This window comes from Cotesia typhae, unplaced genomic scaffold, assembly GCF_013202065.1.
Source record: "Cotesia typhae breed Kobodo isofemale line unplaced genomic scaffold, CoteBio_Ctyphae contig_26, whole genome shotgun sequence".
In the NCBI taxonomy this organism is placed as follows: domain Eukaryota; kingdom Metazoa; phylum Arthropoda; class Insecta; order Hymenoptera; family Braconidae; genus Cotesia; species Cotesia typhae.
The window spans coordinates 225,758-243,963 of NW_027423732.1; the positions used below are offsets into that span (position 1 = coordinate 225,758).

Here is an 18,206-nt window from a genome sequence, read left to right on the forward strand (position 1 = left end):
TAAAAAAGGATTCTTATGAATTTTCAAAATTTTTGATATTTTAGCTAGAATTTTAATTTTGAGTCTCAAAAAATTTTAAGAATTTCCTAAAATTTCAATGTTGGAAATTTCCTAGAATATAAATTTAAAAAATTTTCTATAATTTCAATTTTAGGAATTTCCTGTAATTTTAATTTTAAAGATTTCCTAAAAAAAAAAAAAAAATTCCATGTTAAGAATTTCCTAAAATTTAAATTATAGGAATTTCCTAAGATTTCAGTCCTTGCCTCCTAAAATCCGAAAAAAATAAACCCGTTGTAAATTTTATTAAACACATCGTTTATTATATCTGTAACATCGAGGATTAACATAAATATTTATATATTTATATATTTATATATTTATATATACTCAATAATAATTCAAAATCCATATTTATATTTATAGTTAAACCATGTATCAACTTTTATCAACCCAGTCATGCAGTTTTAATTACTTATTTTGGAAGATACACTAAATAATTTTAAAATAATAATTAACTGTTCTTTAATTAATTTATTGATATTAATTGATATATATTTAATTGTATCTCTCCAGATCTACACTACATGACAGCAGTCACTCTCTCCCACTCAAACGTTTATAACCGATTACATTTAATTCAATTTTCAATAATATAATAACTCTAGCATGTGTACATACCAAGCTTTTTTTTTTTTTTTTTTTTTTTTTTTTTTTATCGTTAATTATGTACACTAAATTATATTATGACAGGAAGGGGGACGCGATAATTATAAGTCAATTTGCTAGCTTTGATTTTTTTTTTTTTTATTTAGGATTTATGCGAGTACGAAATTTCTAATTAATTATATTACCCATCAGCTCCATCTGGGAAATATTATTAATTTATATTTATTTTGGTTTAAAATTCCCGCTCTAAAAAAAAATCTATGGAATGTACATACAATTAATATGTGATTTACACATGACACAATTAAAAAAAAAAAAATTAATTACTGGCCTTAGTAATTAATTTTTTTGAAAAATTAATTAGTTAATTATAGTTTAGGTAAGTTTGCTAATTTTTTTTCAATTAGTAAATTTTTTTTTAATTAGTTATTTTAATCAAATGATTAAAATGACTAATTAGTTAGTTAATTATTTTAATCAAGTGATTAAAATAAATAATTAGCTATTTTTGATGATTAATCAATCCAATTAATCAATTAGTAGTATTAAGTAACAAATTAGTCATTTTAATCATGATTAAAATGACTAATTTGATTAATTAAACTATTTAACTAATTTAGTTTGATTTGTTATTGAATCAAATTAATTATTCGACTAAATAATTAAAAAAAAAAAAAACTAACCAATTAGTCATTTTAATCAAATTGATTAAAATTACTAATTTGATTAATTTAACTAATTAAGTGATTTTTTTTTTTTTCCCAAAAAAATCCAATTAGTCGACTAAATGTTCAAAAAATTAACCAATTAGTAATTTTAATCAATTTAGTTAATTTAACTAATTTACCAATTTTTTTTTTAGCAAACTTAACTTAACAACCATCATTAACTAATTAATTTAGTAAATTAATAATTAATTATAATAATATTAATTAATAATAAAATTGATTATGCCAGCCTCTCAAATTGACTTAACACTATCATATACAATTACTCTAAATATATTTAATTTTAAAATTAAACCTTTAATCAATAAAACTGAAAATTATTTAAAAAATAAAAAGATCAAATTTTGTTCACAAAAAAAAAAAAAAAGTAATCGATTTACAAGTTATTAATACAATTAATTAATTAGTAATTAATATAATAAAAATTGTGCTAAATAAATTTATACAGTTGCCTGATTTGTGACAGTTTAATTAATAAATGCCGCCTGGATATTAGTTGATAAAATTTCTTTTTTGTTTTTATATAAATATTTTTTGTTAAGAAAAAAAAAAAATAAATAAATAACAAAAAAATGAGATAATACTATCACTGGAGACGCGACACTGTAGCGCCGAAAATAATTAATAAGATGGCGAAGGTGGTGGCAGGCGGCGATGATAGAGGGCAATTACTGGGTGGTCGACTTGGTGAACAGGTAGATAGCGACGATAAGCCCGTACAGACCCAGTACCTCAGCGAAGATAAGGATCAAGATCATTCCTACGAAAAGACGCGGTTGCTGGGCTGTTCCTCGGACTCCGGCATCACCCACGATTCCTATTGCGAATCCGGCGGCCAGTCCTGCGAAACCAACAGCTAAGCCGGCTCCCAAGTGGATGAAACCCCTGAAAATTTTTTTGAATTAATATTTTTGGAAAATGTTGAAATATTGAATTTTAAAAAAAAATTTTTGGAAATTTTTTCCGTTACAAAAAAAGTGTCATTTTTTTAGAAATCATGAAATTAAAGTGTTAGCCGACATTTAAAATTTTTTAATAATTAAATTCAAACAAAAAAATATTTTTAAAAAATTGGAATTGCAGTTTTTGAAGTTTTTTATATGTAAAATTTTTTTTTTAATTTTTTGTAATAATTTTTTCAATAAAATAAAATTCTAAAAATTTTTAGATGTCGGCTAATTTTAGTCTTATGAAATAAAAAAATTTATTATTAAATATTTTGATTTTAGCGACTTAATTTTAATATTAAGGGCCAAAATTTTCATAGAATTTTTTTTTTGCAAAAAAAAAAAAAAGGCACCTTAGTACACATATTTGAGAATATTATAAAAATTTCACATTAATCCGGAAAATAATTTCTTAGAAATTAGCGTATTTATAAAATTTTTTAACTTAATTTAAATTCTTAAAATTTTAAACTAATTTTTTTCAAAACGGTGTTTTTAAAGTCGGTGAGAAAAATTTCTCCATAACAGCTGGATCAATTGGCTTGAAATTTTTACAGGATCTTCTTAGATAGTTTTGTCAGGTAATGATCGAAGGACTGAAGTTTCTAATAAAAATTTCGATCTTTTAAGCCACTTTAAAGTATAAATTTTCTTGAAAAAAATAATTTTTTTTTTTTGACAAGCTGCTATTTTGTCAAAAATCAAAATTTTGACATTTTTTTGTGTTTAAAATTTCCTTCTCTACAAAAAAAAATCATGAAAATTAATTTGATAATTTAAAAAATTTTTAACAAAAAAATAATAGAAAAAAAAAAAAAAAATTTTTTTAAAATAATTTTTTACAATAAATTTAATTGTTAAATAAAATAAAAAATTGATAAGGTGACAGCTAACTAATATCACAAAAAAAAATTTCAATTTTTATATTTTATCTAAAATTAAAATAAAAATTTTTTTTAAATGTCAAATTTCTCCCGCTATTAAAAAATCAATCAATAATCTTACCCCCCCCCCGACCTTCTTAACCCAGTGACCACCCTGAAAACTTACTTATACAAAGAGTACCCCGCAGAGGGTTCACTGAGTCCTCCAGCGATGAGCACAGCGACTACTAGCCCGTAAATGGCGATAATACCCGCCATGACCACGGGAATAATCGACTTCATGATCAGCTCCGGTCGCATCACCGACATCGCTGCGATTCCTGTTCCAGCCTTCGCGGTTCCGTACGCCGCTCCTAGGGCTGAAAAATTTTTAAAAAAATTTTAATAAAATTCCTTCAAAAAAAAATTCAAAAAAAAATAAATAAATAAATAAATAGACAACCCAACCCGTTAAGTCACATGAGTCTCACGTTTGCCGTCACATGACGGGGGGCGTGGCACAATTTCCTAATTTTTAAATAATTTACTCAAAAAAAAAAAAAAAATCTTATCAATTTTCTTTATCAAAAAAAATTTAATTACTTTTTAATTACTTTTTTTTTTTTTGAACATGCGCACTAAAATTATTATTATTAATTAGTGATTTAAATTATTGATTTTTTTTTACGACACCGGCGCCCTCAATTGACAAATTAATTTTTTATTTTAATAATTTAATAAAAATATTTTTTTAAAAAATCCAATTTTTTTTTTTTAAGTGTCAAAAAAAAATTTTTAGTGTTCAAAATGGCGGACGTGAAAAAAAAAGTTTTTAATGGAAAAAATTTAGTGATTTTTTTGAATATTAAAAAAAAAAAATTCGGATTTTAGTAAATTTGTGTAATTAATTAATTGTGAATTAATAATTATTAAACTTACAGGAAAAAATAATAGCTGAGGCTGCGCCCATTACGCCGAAAAATGGCCCGTAGATCGGACGGTCTTCTGGAAGTACTGCTGGGGAGCTCATTTTGATTTTTTAACAACTAAAAATATAATTTAATATTAAAATAATTGTTTAAAATAATAAATTAAGGATTAATTATTAAAACAGGTACACACCCACTTCACTAAACTAGACAATTAAAATTTCTGTCACGGTAGCTGTTGAGCCAGAACCAGAACAACGGATGAATAAGTATCTGCTGCCCGTGGAGTTTTTTACAGAGCAACAGAGCCAAGCCAAGACGTCATGTGACGAATTGGAAACAGCAAGGCGGTTGTTTATTGGTCAGAGAGCTTCCAAGGCGAAAGAAAGGGCCAATCAGACCGAGAACAAGGCAGCTGACGTCGATTACCAGGCCAAGGCACTGATTTTTGCGACATCTATTTAAAAAAAACTTCTGCGCCGGCGCGAAAATTATACGCATGCGCAGAACCTTTACGCATACGCCAATCTCCCACCCGTGCGCGCAGGAATTAGGGCGAGTTATGGAGGGTAGAGGTAAGAAGAATCATCTCATATGGGAGATAAGTTGAAAAAATGTCCAGCTGTATGGTATAAATAACAGTTCAAAATTCTTCTACAATCGCGCTGGTTTACATAAAGGGTATGGTATGAATGTATGAATGTAGCAATTGTAAATGAATTGAAGTATGCCGAGTTGAAAAATGTAAAATCATTGTCGACTAGAGTAGTCTATTTAAATTATTTAAAATTTCAACAACTTACGTAGTACAGAATATTATAGTAAATATAACCTTAAAAAAATATTATAAGGGAACGTGCACCTAAAGTGATTTTATTTTGTAAACTGTGAATAGTACGTTTATTGGTTTATTAACATTTAATTTTATAAAAAAGTACGTGAATACCAAAACAGTTATGGGTAAAATTTGTGTTGTGAAAAGTTGTCCAAGTGGGCGTAAATCCAAAAATAAAAAAAAAATGGTTCGCCTCAATCTATTTCGTATTTCCAACCAACAGTATGTAAATCAATTTATTATAAAAAATTTACTTTATAAACCATTGCTCATTTCTATAATTTTTTTAGTCAACGAAGGTATATTAATTTTTTATTTTATCTAATTTCACAGACACCGGCGAGATTACAAAATTGGAAAATTTCATTGGGTATTGAATTAAAGGCTACTGATTACATCTGTCATCTCCATTTTAAAGAGGAACAAATAAAAATGTACGAGAAACTATACATAAAAGGAGAGCTCAAGATTATGCCTTTAGGAAAAAAAATACTTAAAGAAGAAGCTTTACCAACGATCCAGCATCAGTTTATTCCGATACTTGAACATGAGCTTCTAACAAGTACTGTAGATGAACTGGAAAAGCCAAGCTTACATTTAAATAACTCTGGAGACGAAGAGCTGTTTCAAGTGCATGAAAACAACATCGAGCCACCGAAAATATTAGCAGATGAAGATTTTCCTAATAATCCAATAGGTGCTGTTGTTCAAAGTGAACAAGACTTGATAGAACCACCTCTCAGTCAAGACGCATCTAAAGATTCCTATAATCTGCAAGAAATCGAAGCTCCAAAATTACCGCCGTTTTGGCTGTATATACCCAAGCCCAATGGATTGGTATTAATGCGAATGGACCCAATAACTCAGCAGATCAAAATTCGGTTACGCTTAAACAAGGATACATCTATTACTGTATGTATTAATTAACGTTCGAGTATATACATCTATTTTTTTAAAACAATCATTGATTATTATTTTATTTCAGGTTATTTTTCCTAACAATGAAGAACTACCTCTAAACGAAAAATTGCATTCATTAAGTTGTGTCTATAACTACTTAAAATCAGTGGAAAGGTGGCCTATATGCGTTGGTACTCAGATTGACAGTACTAAGTAAGGATTGCTTGTTTTTTAATAAGTGAATGTATGAACTACTGAGGACAGAATTTATACGAATTGAATTAATATATTTACATTAATTTTCAGGTATTCAAAACTTTGTAAAAATGTGATAGTTGGTGATGACATTTATAAAAGAAACCAAGATAATCCGAGATGTAAATCTTGTCGAATCTTACGGAATCGATTACAGAGTCAAAAGCCGACTTCAATGAATTTGGAAACAACAACAACTGCTAAAAAAAGACGTGCTTCAAATCTGGTTAAACAGTGCAAACGTTTAAAACAAATGGTAAGTTTAAAACAATTGTAAAATACAATTGTTTGAGGCTAGAAGCAGCATTTCATTCTTACTATTGTTCAAGATTTGTTAATTTAACATTTATTAATTTAACAATTGGAATCGTCGTTTCTAATTTTACGTTTATCACTTCTACTATAAATTCTATGTTTAAGCAGTTTACAATAATAATGCTTACATAATTTAACGAAGGACGACAACAAAGGGTTTATAAATGTTAAGTGGAGGGTGTATATAATAAAATAATAAATTTTCACATTCCAGTAATAAGTTTTAATACTATATACGTATTGAATTTATCTGACATATAAAGTAGATCTTTACTAATTTTTATCATTTACAAGTACCTTATTGTACACTCTGGCCTTTAATTCAATATTATTTAACAAAATTGGTTATGGGAAAAGTTGATTTCATGATCGACTGGTTTTTCATTTTCAAAAATATCAACATACAAATACTCTATGACGGTAAAATGGAGTGAGGTCTAGAAATCACAAAATTTATATGACTTTTAATTCATTGGATATAATTAAACAACTTTTTTTATCTATTTATTTAACAGGCAAACTTCTCAATTTATACAACTGCAATGGCTACATAGTGCATCAAAAATTGATTATCACTCGTAAAAATTTCCTGCTGGATAATATTAATATATGTGTACTTGCGAAGATATATATATATATATATATATATATATATATATATATATATATATATATATATCATATTAGAGTATGATCATGTTAATCGTTAAATATTCCATTTTTACATGGCAATTTGAAAGTTTTTGGACAATATTCAATAAGACTAAAGATAAAATAATTTTATATACTTCCTAATGTTTTTAGTTCCATCTAGGGTGATTTATACATACAAATTGTACATATATTTTTGCAATGAAATAGTTTTTATACCTAATGCGTACAAAATTTGTACATAATATTTGCAAGTAATTAATTATTTGATTTGACGAAGCAATTGGAAAGGTGTGTGTTAAGAGCTGTTAGTAAAAACTTGACTAATATTGAAACAATTAGCGAAATAACTATGGAACTCAAAAAAGAAATTGTTTTAAAAATTGGGTGCTTTCAACATGAAAATAGTTTAACGGCAAAGGTTATAGATATTTAAATTGTTATGCGCGCCCATTTTTTGGCTAAGTCAGAGAATAAGCGTTACGAAGCAGCAAAAATTAAAACTAAAATGAATAGAAAAAATGCCAAATTATTGTCATAAACTCAATACTAATGATTTTTTTATAATTTTTAACATTTAATTTATTATAGACAACTATATATATATACATCATTATGCCTTTTATATTATATTATGTATTTTTAAATAAATTATTTTTTTTTAGCGAATAACAATATGTTTTAATACGTGAATTGATTGAAGGTTTCTATGTTTTATTCTAAAAAATTTTTAAATCCAGAAATTGAATGTTTATGAGGAAAATTTTTTTATTTTCGTTTTGCTCTTGATTAATATTTGTTTATTTCATTATATTTCTTTACTTATTTACTTTGTATAAAATAATTCTTTCTTCTTATTAAAATGTTTATTTATTTTTTAATATTCACAAGTAATAGTTAAATGATACGCAAAAAATCATATGTTGTTTCCTACTTTATGCGGATTTTGAAAGGCACGCGGTAACTTAACGGAAGTTTTTCTTTCCTTGTTCATTTCTCAAACCTACTCTAATAATATTTGGCGCTCCCTTTAAAATTTACCCTGATGCTAATGTGGCGCCATCCTAATTTAATACAGTTCAACGGAAACACTTTTTCATATACACAGATGATTCTCCTTACCTCTACCCTCCATAGGGCGAGTTTATAACCGCGTGACTTGTTGATTTGGCAACTATTAGGAGATTTAGTTTGTAATTTTTGAGTTTTTTTAATTATTTAAATTATTTTTAAAGCTTATTTAATTGAAAATATTTTATGTTCATTCTTTATTTTGTAGAGGGTGACTGAAAAAAGATTTAAATTGGAAATATTTAAATTCATGGAAAGCACGTGGTAATTTAGTGGTTATTTTTGTGTAATCATGAAGTTTGCTTATAAGGTGAGAATTTTATTTTTTTTATTTACTAAAGGTTTATTTTTTTTTTTTAAGTTTATTTAGGGTGATAAGAACTTTTTCTTTTCTTAAGTTTTAAATGTTAAAATTTTTTTAAATTAAAAATAAATATGTTTTTTTAAAAACTATTTTTTTTTTTTTTTATTTTGATATTGTTTTTTTCTTCAATTTTGGTTTTAAAAATTAAAAAAAAATTTTTAAATGCATAAATTTAACAATTAAATTAAAAAAAAAATTTATTTTAATTTTTAAATATTAAAATTTTTTTTTTTTTTTATTAAGTTTGATATTTTTTTTTCTTCAATTTTTATTTTGAAATTTTTAATCAAATTTTTGTAAAATTTAATTGAAAAAAAATTTTTTTTTTAAAACTAAAGTTCTCTTTTTTTTTTTTTTTTATCAATAATTTAAAAATTTTTTTTCTCAATTTTTGTTTTAAAAATTTTTTAAAGTTTTATTTTTAATAAAACAAAATTTTTAAATTTTATTATTGTATTTATTAAAATTTAATAATTATTTTTAGTTTGGAAATTTGCTGAGCACAGTTTACCGCAAAGGTAATTTATTATTCGCTAATGATGGATCAACTTTAATTAGCCCAGTAGGAAATCGTATCAGTGTTTACGATTTAAAAAAGTAAGTTTTTATTCTCATAATTAAATTATTTATTTTAAATCAATTTATTACCAAAAAAAAAAAAAAAATAATAATAATAATAATAATAATTTTAATTATTTTTTTTTAATTTTATAAAAATTAAATTAAATTTTAAATAATTTATTTAAGTCTTAATATATGATTATAATTATTAATTAATTTTTTTTTTTTTGTTAATTACAGTCACAAGTCATCGACATTGCCAGTAGAGAGTCGATATAATTACACGGCAATTGATTTATCACCAAATGGATATATTTTGGTGGCTGTTAATGAAGGTAAAAATATTTTATTAAAAAATTTTTTTACCGAAAAAAATTATAAAAAAATTTTTTTAAAAATAAAAATATTAATTTATGTTTTTTTAACAGAGGGTGAGGCGCATCTCATCAGTATGATAAGTAAAATGATAATCCACAAGTACCGATTTAAAAAACCAGTCAGCTGTATAAAATTTTCAACGGATGGAAAGTATCTTGCTGTTTGCAAGCAAAATAATGGTAAAAAAAATATATTATAATTTTATAATAAATAAATAAAATTTTAAATAACACAAAAAATTTTCAGTGTTCATCTTCAGCGCGCCAGGCCTTCAAACAGATTCCTACAACCCATTCGAAATGAAGCGAGTATTTCACAGCGCAGTGGACGAGACAACCTCCCTAAGCTGGTCGTGGGACTCGCGTTTCCTCTTAGTAGGTTCCAAGGACACATTTACAAAACTCTACTCCCTGGAAAAGTTCGCTAACTTCCGGTACTGCAACATCGGCGGTCACAGCGACGAGATCATCTATGTAAGCTTCGACGCTTCTGATAGTTACGATTTGTTTACCTTAGCAAAGAACGGGCATTTGTGTCTCTGGGAAGCTTCACTAAATCCGCAGGATCTTAAGCCTTTTGTTCCTAAGAAGGTCAAGAGGGATGACAGCGAGTCGGAGGATGATGTTGACCTTGAAAAAGCGATCGAGCAGACGAAGGCTTCAAAAAAATCAGCTAAGAATTCTAAAGTTTGTGCGGAAGATCCGCACAATCCGCAGGATCCGCACAGTTCACAGAATCTTCGTAATCCGCAAGATCTGAACAGTTTACAAAATTTTCGTGATCCGCAGGTCCAAAGCGATCCGCACAATCCGCACGATCCGCAGGAACCTTTAAAATTTTTTTTTAAATTAACCTCCAGGCACTACCTAGCCGACGAAGCTAAAGCCCAAAAAAAAGACAACTCCGCAGTAGCCGTCTCAACGGCTTCCTACCATCCTGCTTCAAAAATCCTCGTCGTAGGCTTCAGCACCGGTTCCTTCTTCCTCTACGAAATCCCAGAGGTCAATCTCATCCACTCCCTCTCCGTCTCGAATAATTCTTTGTCCACCGTGACCTTCAACCCCTCCGGGGACTGGATCGCTCTGGGTTCAAGCCTCCTGGGGCAGCTCCTCGTCTGGGAGTGGCAGAGCGAGACTTATGTTCTTAAGCAGCAAGGTCACGCTCATGATATGACTTGTCTCGCTTACAGTGGAGATGGTCTGTGGATTGTAACGGGAGGAGATGATGGAAAGGTCAAGCTTTGGAACACCACCACTGGGTTCTGTGTAGCTACTTTCTCTGAACACTCTTCCAGGGTCACCGAGGTCATTTTTAGCAATGATAGGAAATTTGTCGCTTCTGCTTCGTTGGATGGAACTGTCAGGGCGCATGATCTTATAAGGTAATTATGATAACTCGTAAAATATTGAATTTAGGAAAAATTTATAAGAATAGAAAATTGTAGCTTAGCTATGCCTATTTTTACCTTCAGGTACCGTAACTTCAAGACCTTGACATCACCCCGGCCAGTCCAGTTCTCCTGCTTAGCTCTGGACTCCTCGAACGAGTTCATCGCCGCCGGCGGTCAGGACTACTTCGACATCTATCTGTGGAGCATGAAGCTCGGGACTTTGCTCGAAGTTCTCTCAGGCCACACCGGGCCAGTGTCTAGCCTCGCGTTCACCAGCAGCCCGGGGAGCAGCAGCATGGCGTCAGTGTCGTGGGACAAGACTTTGAAGCTCTGGAACGCAATTGAGAACAACTCCGAGCACGAGACGATAAACTTAACCTCCGATGGTCTGGCAGTGATCTACAAGCCCGACGGCAAGGAAGTCGCGGTGTCTACGCTAGATGGCGCGATAAGTTTCTTCGATGTCAAGACTTGGTTGCAAACTGGCTCGATAGAGGGCAGGAACGACCTAGGCGCTGGGAGATCGGAGACCGATTTAATTACGGCGAAGAAGAACCTCGCGGGGAAGGCTTTCACTTCTTTGTGCTACTCCGCGGACGGTCAGTGCATCCTGGCAGGTGGCGCTAGCAAGAACGTCTGCATTTACGACGTCAGGGAGCAAGTTCTGGTCAAGAAATTTGAAATTACTCAGAACAGGTCTCTGGACGCCGTGGACGACTTCATAAACCGGAGGAAGATCACCGAGTTCGGGAACCTCGCGCTGATCGACGAGCGACAAGATGGCGTCAATATCAAGCTCCCAGGGGTCAAAAGTGGGGATATGGCTAGCAGAGGAACCAAACCTGAGGTCCAAGTGTTCCAGCTTCAGTTCTCGCCCACTGGGCTAGCCTGGGCCGCTGCGACGACAGAGGGCCTGCTGATCTACAAAGTCGACTCCGGGGACATGTTTGATCCCTTCATGCTGGAGATCAACATCACTCCTGAGGCGGTCAAGGACAAGGTACACGACCAAGAGTTCTCCCAAGCCCTCATGATGGCGCTCAGGCTGAATGAGAAGGACATCATTCGCTTTGTCGTTGAAGCCGTTCCTGTTGATGATGGTAAGTTTTTTTTTTTTTTTTTTTTTTTTTTTAAATTATTAAATCCTCATGAGTATTGTCTTTACAGTTGAGCTGACTGTTACGTCACTGTCGGAAGTCTACATCGACCGGTTATTGAAATTTGTTGGAGTAGAATTGGAACGGACGAGGCATATTCACTTTTATTTGATTTTCGCGGAAATTATTCTGGGTAAATGTAGACATAAATTGTCACCGTTACAACTTACGGCGTTGTTGACTCTTCAGAAAAATATGCAGCAGAAGTATGATGATCTCAGTAAAATGTAAGTATTTAAACTTTTAAATAATATTTATTTAGATAAAAATTGATGAAATGTAGAATTTAATTCTCTTGATTTAGCCACGCCCCTAATTACTACTTAGAAACGCCCCCAGAAATATTACGACACGCTCCTAACAACGATTCTAGCAACAGTTGCTATGAAACCTTAGAAAGGCCCCCTAGAAACCCATAGACACGCCCCCTACAGGGATTTTTGGCAAAAGTTCCTTAGCAACGCCCCCTTAGCAACTGTAACTTAGCAATAGTACTATTCACATAGCACGCCCCCTAAAAAATCATAAATACGCCCCTTGGAAATTTTATCAACCCCCTTAGTAACACCTCTTAGCAACTGTTGCCTAGCAATTTTTAAAAACTCACCTAGTAACCTTAGTAACGCCCCTAGGAACATTGACCACGCCTATAAACACCTTAACAATGCTCCTTAGTTGTATTAGTCACGCCTCTAACAATTTTAGCCTAGCAGCTGTTATTTAGTAACCTTAGCCACGCCCCCTTACCAACAAACCTCCAAAATTCCCCCTTTAACTTTTTATTTCATTTATAAATAATTTCTTATTTTTTTTTTTTTTTTTTTTTTTTAGATGTGACTTCAATAAATACACAATCGACTACATAATAAGAACAGCAAAGCTAAAATCCAAGCCTACAGATGATTCCAACAACGAGTCTGACAGTTCACTCACTCTCATGGATATTAATGAAGATTAACATTAAACCCACTATCATAATTAATTTAATTATTTTTTGTAAATATACTTTATCAATAAAAAATCTTTTTTTTTTTTTATCTAAGAATCATTATTACTAAACCCTAGGCCTATAACCTGTCAATCAAGCTAATTGCGTTTTTTTAAGATAACTATGGGCCAGTATAGAACTGTAAAGAGTAAAAACAAAGAGGGAAAAATAAGCCGACTGTAGTAGTCAATTTTTTTCGACAGAGTGCGCTGAGATCGCAGCAACTCCAGGTCCAGCCATGTTGGCTGCAAGAGATCCGTGCTGCCGCGCTTGCGCTTTGGCTCTAAGTCCAGCGAGGCTTCGTAGTCCCAGATGGAGACACTGCGCTCTACTGACGCCCTCTGGAAGGAATTATAAGTACTTAAATCTACCAAAAAAATTTTTCTTCAACTAATTATAATTACATAAGCTCGTAAGTTGTTTAATTGCAACTCTAATTGTTTCTGCCGAGCGTCGATGACTTTCACGACGACGAATTCACTTAGAGAAGCGAAGACGAAGACCATGCAACCTGCCATCCATAAATCTAGAGCCTAGAATTTATAAGTTAGGTTAGAAATTTTTTTTCACACCGGTAAGATAATTTTCTACCTTAACATAGGCGACAGGTGGAATGTCACTCTTTAAGCCGGTGAACATCGTCACTAGTGTCAACATACTTGTCACCAATAAGGTTACGCGCCCTGGAATGGCGTCTAAACCCAACCAGAAGCTGAACCATGATAACATTACCACCAGAGTAGATGGCGCGAAGGTTTGGATCAAGTGGTGCCCGATTTGACGCTCGAATCGGAAGAAGACTATTAGCCTTGAATAATTCCCTAAAAATTTCGATAATAATTTTTTTTTCTACAGATTTGGATTCAGCGCATCGATATATATGCTTAGTTTAGTTAAAAAAAAATTTTTTTTCACTCATAAAATTGCAACGCCCCCTAATAACCTTAGAAACGCCCCCTAATAATCTAACATCTTTAGTAACGCCCCTTAGCAACTGTAGCTTGGTAACATTATCCACGTCCCTATAAATCATAAAAACGCGCCCCTTAGCAACATTAGCCACGCCCTTAGTAACTTTAGAAACGCCCCCTAGCAACGTCCTTAGCAACATTTGTCCTGCTATCAACCTTAGTCCCGCCCATTATAATTTTAGCCACGCCCATCTTGTGGGCGTGTTTGGCAATTTGAACTTAGCAACGTCAGTTACGCCCTTAGAAACCATAAAAACCCCTAGCAACTGTTTCTATGCAACATTAGCCACGCTTATTCGTCTTAGCAACGCCCCTTAGTATAATTAGCCACGCCCTTAGATACTATTGATAATTTTGCGACTTAAAATACATTAAAATTGATAAATAATTTTTTTTTTTTTTTAATTAAAAAAAAATAATTATTTCTACTTACCTAATTTTTCAGTGACGTAACTATGAATCTCCTGCAATAATTGGGGCTCTCCAAAATTATACTGCAATAACTTCAATTCAGGGTTAACAGTCACGCCGGTTGACGCCCATTTTAATTGCAATTTCTGACTGTTGTATGAAACTAAACAAATATTAAAAAATTTTCATGAAAATTGCTAAAATTAATTAGAAAAAAAAAAAAAAATACTTACAACTTTCGATGTAAATAGGACAGATTTGTATGTCCATCGGATACAACTGGAACTCCATCTGGCAGGCAACAATCGCGTGCATCCGCGCTGAATATGTCACTGTCTTATTCCGGTACAAAGTTACCGAGGAGAATTTGTGAGTAAGCGTCGCTATTTCTGCGATTTTAGAATTGAGGAAATAAGGATCAGGCTGCCAAAGTTTGTCGAAGAATTCCGGAGGCAAGGTCACATAATCATCGCCTATCTCAAAGATCTCTTCGGACATGCGGAGCCTTGTTTCCGTCCAGCTTAGGCGGATGAACATGTCCACTCGGAAGTCCATGTCCTCGACGTTGATCGAGTTTATGTCGACGACGAAGATCTTGAAGTCTACTTCCACTGGCTTGCCGTCTTCTAAAGACGGTCGGATCTCTGGAAGAAGAAATTTTTAAAATTTCTTCAGGAAGGGTGGGGGGTAACTTACCTTTTATATAAGTGGGGGGGAGAACCACTTCTGGGCCTACGGTTTTGTTTTTTGTTTTGTATAATCTAATGAATAAAATTTGAGTATGTAATTAAGAAATCACCTTGTATCTTGTAAAATATTGACTTTTTTAAATATACAAGCTGATCCCGAGATTACACTCATCAAGACCTTTCATTTGAGTACCCACATCAATTTTTCATATATTTTATATATTTATATATATTATATATATATATATATATATATATATATATATATATATATATATATATATATATATATATATATATATATATATATATGAAAAATGCATGTGGGTACTCAAATGAAAGCTCTTGACGAGTATAACACCAGAATGAGCTTAAATCTTTAAAAATGTCAGTTTTTAAGAAAGTACAGTGCAATTTAATAAAATCCATAATTTTCTAAAACAAATAAATAAATAAATTTTCCTATTAAAAAAAAAATTGTACAAAATTTTATAGAAACTGTATAATTATCTTTTATAAAAAAAAATTATACTTTACAAACTATCATATAATTTTCCGTATAATAATAGTTTAAAAAAAAAAATTCCTGTATAAAAACTTTACCCATAAACAAATCCAATACGCAGGAGCAAAAAAATAACCGTAAACCTCATTTCTTCTCAAGAATCTAACTGCGACTGACAAAAATGAAAAAACAAAAGCTATTAATCAATTTTGTCATATTAAGCTTCAATTAAATTGTCCTGCGGAAGCTCAAGCCAATTTACTCATCAACAAGACAACAATCGATTGGAGCCTCAACAAACAACAATTATCCGTGATGACGATTATTTTTCCCCGAGTCTCGTGAGAAGAGGATTACCTTCACGGAAGATCAATCATCGCGAAGAAAGTTCCTAGCGGTAATCAATGACGGTTGGAACTCTCGACCTTGATCGGCTTCGGCTGGAAAGGAAGAGTAGAAATTTACCTCCGTCTTTGTTGTATCCAAATCATTTAAACTCTCCCCTCTCTTTTTCTTGAGATGAGGACGCTGACACTCTTGCAAAGAAACGGTACCAGCTTTTAAATCTTCTCCTTCCAACCGTGGCCTCGATTTACGTTTTTCTTTTTTTTTTTTTTTTTCAGATTTTTTTTACAGGTACAGCTCGCGTTTGTTCGGCAGTCAGCCGAATTTAACTAGAAAAAAAAAAAAATTAATTTTGAAAAAAAAAAATTTTTTACCTGACCGGGATTCAAACCCTGTCTTATTTGGTCGGTTCTAAAAGTTCTCTATCAAGCGCTTTAGAAGCTCCGAAATGGCTACTGACCGTCCTAGCTCCACGTGCTGCATCCGGAGAACGTAAAACCCTACGAACGAATTCATGAATTGAATTCGCCGCCATGTCTAGCACTGTATTGATTTACCCGAGAGTAATGGCCGCCTTACGGAACCCTTGTACAATGAGATAACTTTTGCTTGAGAAATTAAATGGATTTAGTGTCAGGTAAGTTAATTTATTTATTAATTGTTAAATTATTTATAAAACGTATCAGTGAAAATGAAAACCGAAATTCCTAGTTAATACCAGATAGCGTGTCTGGTTAATAAAACGTTCACTCTCTCTTGATGTAGTCTCGAATAACATCTCGTTACACTCGAGAAATTTTACTTTCGCTGTTTTGTCTATAAGGAGTATAATATATCGTTAAATGTTTTAAAAATTTTATTTATTTTATTTATTTTAGGGCAATATTTTAATTTTAAATTGAGATTAGTCAATGCCGACTTGATGTTACAAATGTGATCTTGAAATTTAGGTAACTATTTATACAATTATATGGTAATTGCTTTTAATTCGACGAATTTCCGATTATTTGAATTCTTTGGCTTTAATTATGTACTGAGGAGTGATTTGACTTTTTTACTGGATTAATAGGTTAGTTTTTATTCTAAACTCAAGGTCAGGGTTGCAGTTAGGTATATAACTAAGAAATGACCTAGTATCTCGTGAACTATTGACATTTTTTAAGATTTAAGCTCATCCTGATGTTACTCTCATAAAGAGCTTTCATTTGAGTACCCACATCAATTTTTCATATATTTTATATATTTATATATATTAAATATATGTATATATGAAAAATATATCAAAAATGCATGTGGGTATTCAAATGAAAGCTCTTGATGAGTGTAACATCAAGATGAGCTTATATTTTAAAAAATGTCAATATTTAAAAAACTAAAGTGTATTTTTTTTTCTGAGAAAATTGAAGTATTTTTTTCATAAGAAAAATATTAATTTTTTTCTAAGAAAATTTAAGTATTTTTTTTTTTAAGAATTTTTTCATTAAAAAACTTAGAATTTCTCTGGTAATAAATAAAATCTTTTAATTTTTTTTCTATTAAAAGAATTAAAGTCTCTTTTTACAATCTTGTATTTACAAGTGAGCAATATAATTTTTTACCAAAAAGTTGTTAATTATAAACACTTGTAATTACTACCCTGGAGGTACTTAAATCCTCTTTTTGTCAAATGAAATTTTTTTTAGAAACTTTACTATTTTTGCAGTAAAATCCATAAATATCAAAGCATATAATTCCTCGAGCATTAGCTGTTGCTAAAATAAAAGTACCTGAAGCAAGTGGGTGCACTTTCTTCCCGTTTTTTTTAATAATAAGATATCCAATATATAAATATATATTTACTCATACATAGATACATAAATACATAAATCCGTAAGGCAATCACCTCACTCACTTTCGAGGTCAATGTCGACCGGTAGATTGTAAATTGTTCCGCCATACCAACACAATATTAAATATATACAACCCATTAAAGTTTATGGTAATTATATCTTCAATTTTATCTCCTTTTTATACGAAAAGAATTTTCGCCAAAAAATAATCTTTAATTTTCTTTAAAAATTATTTTGAAAAATTTACCAGATTTAATTTTAAGTTTTAAGACTAAAAAAAAAAAATTTTTATTTTTTTATCAAAAAATTCTTAGAGAAAAAAAAACTCTAAGAATTTTTTTATAAAAAAATTACATTTTTCTGATGAAAAAAATTATTTAAATTTTTTTATAAAAAAATTCTCAGAAAAAAAAATAATACATTTTTTATATTAAAAAAAAAAAAAAAAAAAAAAA

General features: G+C 30.7%; 4 protein-coding genes across 5 annotated transcripts; 2 read left to right on the forward strand and 2 right to left on the reverse strand.

The window, feature by feature from the left end:
• Nucleotides 1–514: 514 nt before the first annotated feature.
• Vha16 (vacuolar H+ ATP synthase 16 kDa proteolipid subunit) lies at nucleotides 515–4,465 on the reverse strand. 2 transcript variants are annotated; one of them, XM_074240131.1, is made up of 4 exons: nucleotides 4,330–4,465; nucleotides 4,147–4,253; nucleotides 3,395–3,587; nucleotides 515–2,282 (listed from the first exon to the last, which is right to left on the reverse strand). In XM_074240131.1, exons 2-4 carry the CDS (start codon nucleotides 4,235–4,237, stop codon nucleotides 2,066–2,068), a joined length of 501 nt encoding a protein of 166 aa, XP_074096232.1. In that variant the 5' UTR covers nucleotides 4,238–4,253; nucleotides 4,330–4,465; the 3' UTR covers nucleotides 515–2,065. The 2 variants fall into 2 exon arrangements, with proteins under 2 accessions (XP_074096232.1, XP_074096233.1); XM_074240132.1 differs by having other exon boundaries at nucleotides 4,334–4,380.
• Nucleotides 4,466–4,633: 168 nt separating this feature from the next.
• LOC141525570 (uncharacterized) lies at nucleotides 4,634–7,916 on the forward strand. The gene is made up of 5 exons (XM_074240120.1): nucleotides 4,634–5,193; nucleotides 5,305–5,883; nucleotides 5,957–6,084; nucleotides 6,178–6,382; nucleotides 6,957–7,916. Exons 2-5 carry the CDS (start codon nucleotides 5,404–5,406, stop codon nucleotides 6,993–6,995), a joined length of 852 nt encoding a protein of 283 aa, XP_074096221.1. The 5' UTR covers nucleotides 4,634–5,193; nucleotides 5,305–5,403; the 3' UTR covers nucleotides 6,996–7,916.
• Nucleotides 7,917–8,144: 228 nt separating this feature from the next.
• LOC141525530 (periodic tryptophan protein 2 homolog) lies at nucleotides 8,145–13,047 on the forward strand. Its single transcript, XM_074240066.1, has 9 exons — nucleotides 8,145–8,285; nucleotides 8,372–8,473; nucleotides 9,012–9,124; nucleotides 9,329–9,423; nucleotides 9,517–9,645; nucleotides 9,713–10,847; nucleotides 10,938–11,956; nucleotides 12,024–12,240; nucleotides 12,845–13,047. Exons 2-9 carry the CDS (start codon nucleotides 8,456–8,458, stop codon nucleotides 12,969–12,971), a joined length of 2,853 nt encoding a protein of 950 aa, XP_074096167.1. The 5' UTR covers nucleotides 8,145–8,285; nucleotides 8,372–8,455; the 3' UTR covers nucleotides 12,972–13,047.
• Alka (glycine receptor subunit alpha alkaliphile) lies at nucleotides 12,972–16,116 on the reverse strand. Its single transcript, XM_074240100.1, has 8 exons — nucleotides 15,935–16,116; nucleotides 15,676–15,749; nucleotides 15,080–15,144; nucleotides 14,617–15,027; nucleotides 14,406–14,546; nucleotides 13,593–13,822; nucleotides 13,406–13,534; nucleotides 12,972–13,342 (listed from the first exon to the last, which is right to left on the reverse strand). Exons 2-8 carry the CDS (start codon nucleotides 15,723–15,725, stop codon nucleotides 13,100–13,102), a joined length of 1,269 nt encoding a protein of 422 aa, XP_074096201.1. The 5' UTR covers nucleotides 15,726–15,749; nucleotides 15,935–16,116; the 3' UTR covers nucleotides 12,972–13,099.
• Between the last annotated feature and the right edge of the window lie 2,090 nt (nucleotides 16,117–18,206).

Excerpts from the sequence above, each read along its gene's own strand:
- Vha16 (XM_074240131.1), bottom strand. The coding sequence starts at position 4,237 with ATGAGCTCCCCAGCAGTACTTCCAGAAGACCGTCCGATCTACGGGCCA. Across the intron at positions 3,588-4,146 it reads CTCAGCTATTATTTTTTCCT|CCCTAGGAGCGGCGTACGGA; the intron begins GTAAGTTTAATA and ends AAAATTTTTCAG. Across the intron at positions 2,283-3,394 it reads GCGGGGTACTCTTTGTATAA|GGGTTTCATCCACTTGGGAG; the intron begins GTAAGTTTTCAG and ends AAAAATTTTCAG.
- LOC141525570 (XM_074240120.1), top strand. The coding sequence starts at position 5,404 with ATGTACGAGAAACTATACATAAAAGGAGAGCTCAAGATTATGCCTTTA. Across the intron at positions 5,884-5,956 it reads ACAAGGATACATCTATTACT|GTTATTTTTCCTAACAATGA; the intron begins GTATGTATTAAT and ends ATTTTATTTCAG. Across the intron at positions 6,085-6,177 it reads ACTCAGATTGACAGTACTAA|GTATTCAAAACTTTGTAAAA; the intron begins GTAAGGATTGCT and ends ATTAATTTTCAG.
- LOC141525530 (XM_074240066.1), top strand. Across the intron at positions 9,424-9,516 it reads TTTGGTGGCTGTTAATGAAG|AGGGTGAGGCGCATCTCATC; the intron begins GTAAAAATATTT and ends TTTTTTTAACAG. Across the intron at positions 11,957-12,023 it reads AGCCGTTCCTGTTGATGATG|TTGAGCTGACTGTTACGTCA; the intron begins GTAAGTTTTTTT and ends TTGTCTTTACAG.
- Alka (XM_074240100.1), bottom strand. The coding sequence starts at position 15,725 with ATGAGGTTTACGGTTATTTTTTTGCTCCTGCGTATTGGATTTGTTTAT. Across the intron at positions 13,823-14,405 it reads TTACGTCACTGAAAAATTAG|GGAATTATTCAAGGCTAATA; the intron begins GTAAGTAGAAAT and ends CGAAATTTTTAG. Across the intron at positions 13,343-13,405 it reads TAAACAACTTACGAGCTTAT|AGGGCGTCAGTAGAGCGCAG; the intron begins GTAATTATAATT and ends AATTCCTTCCAG.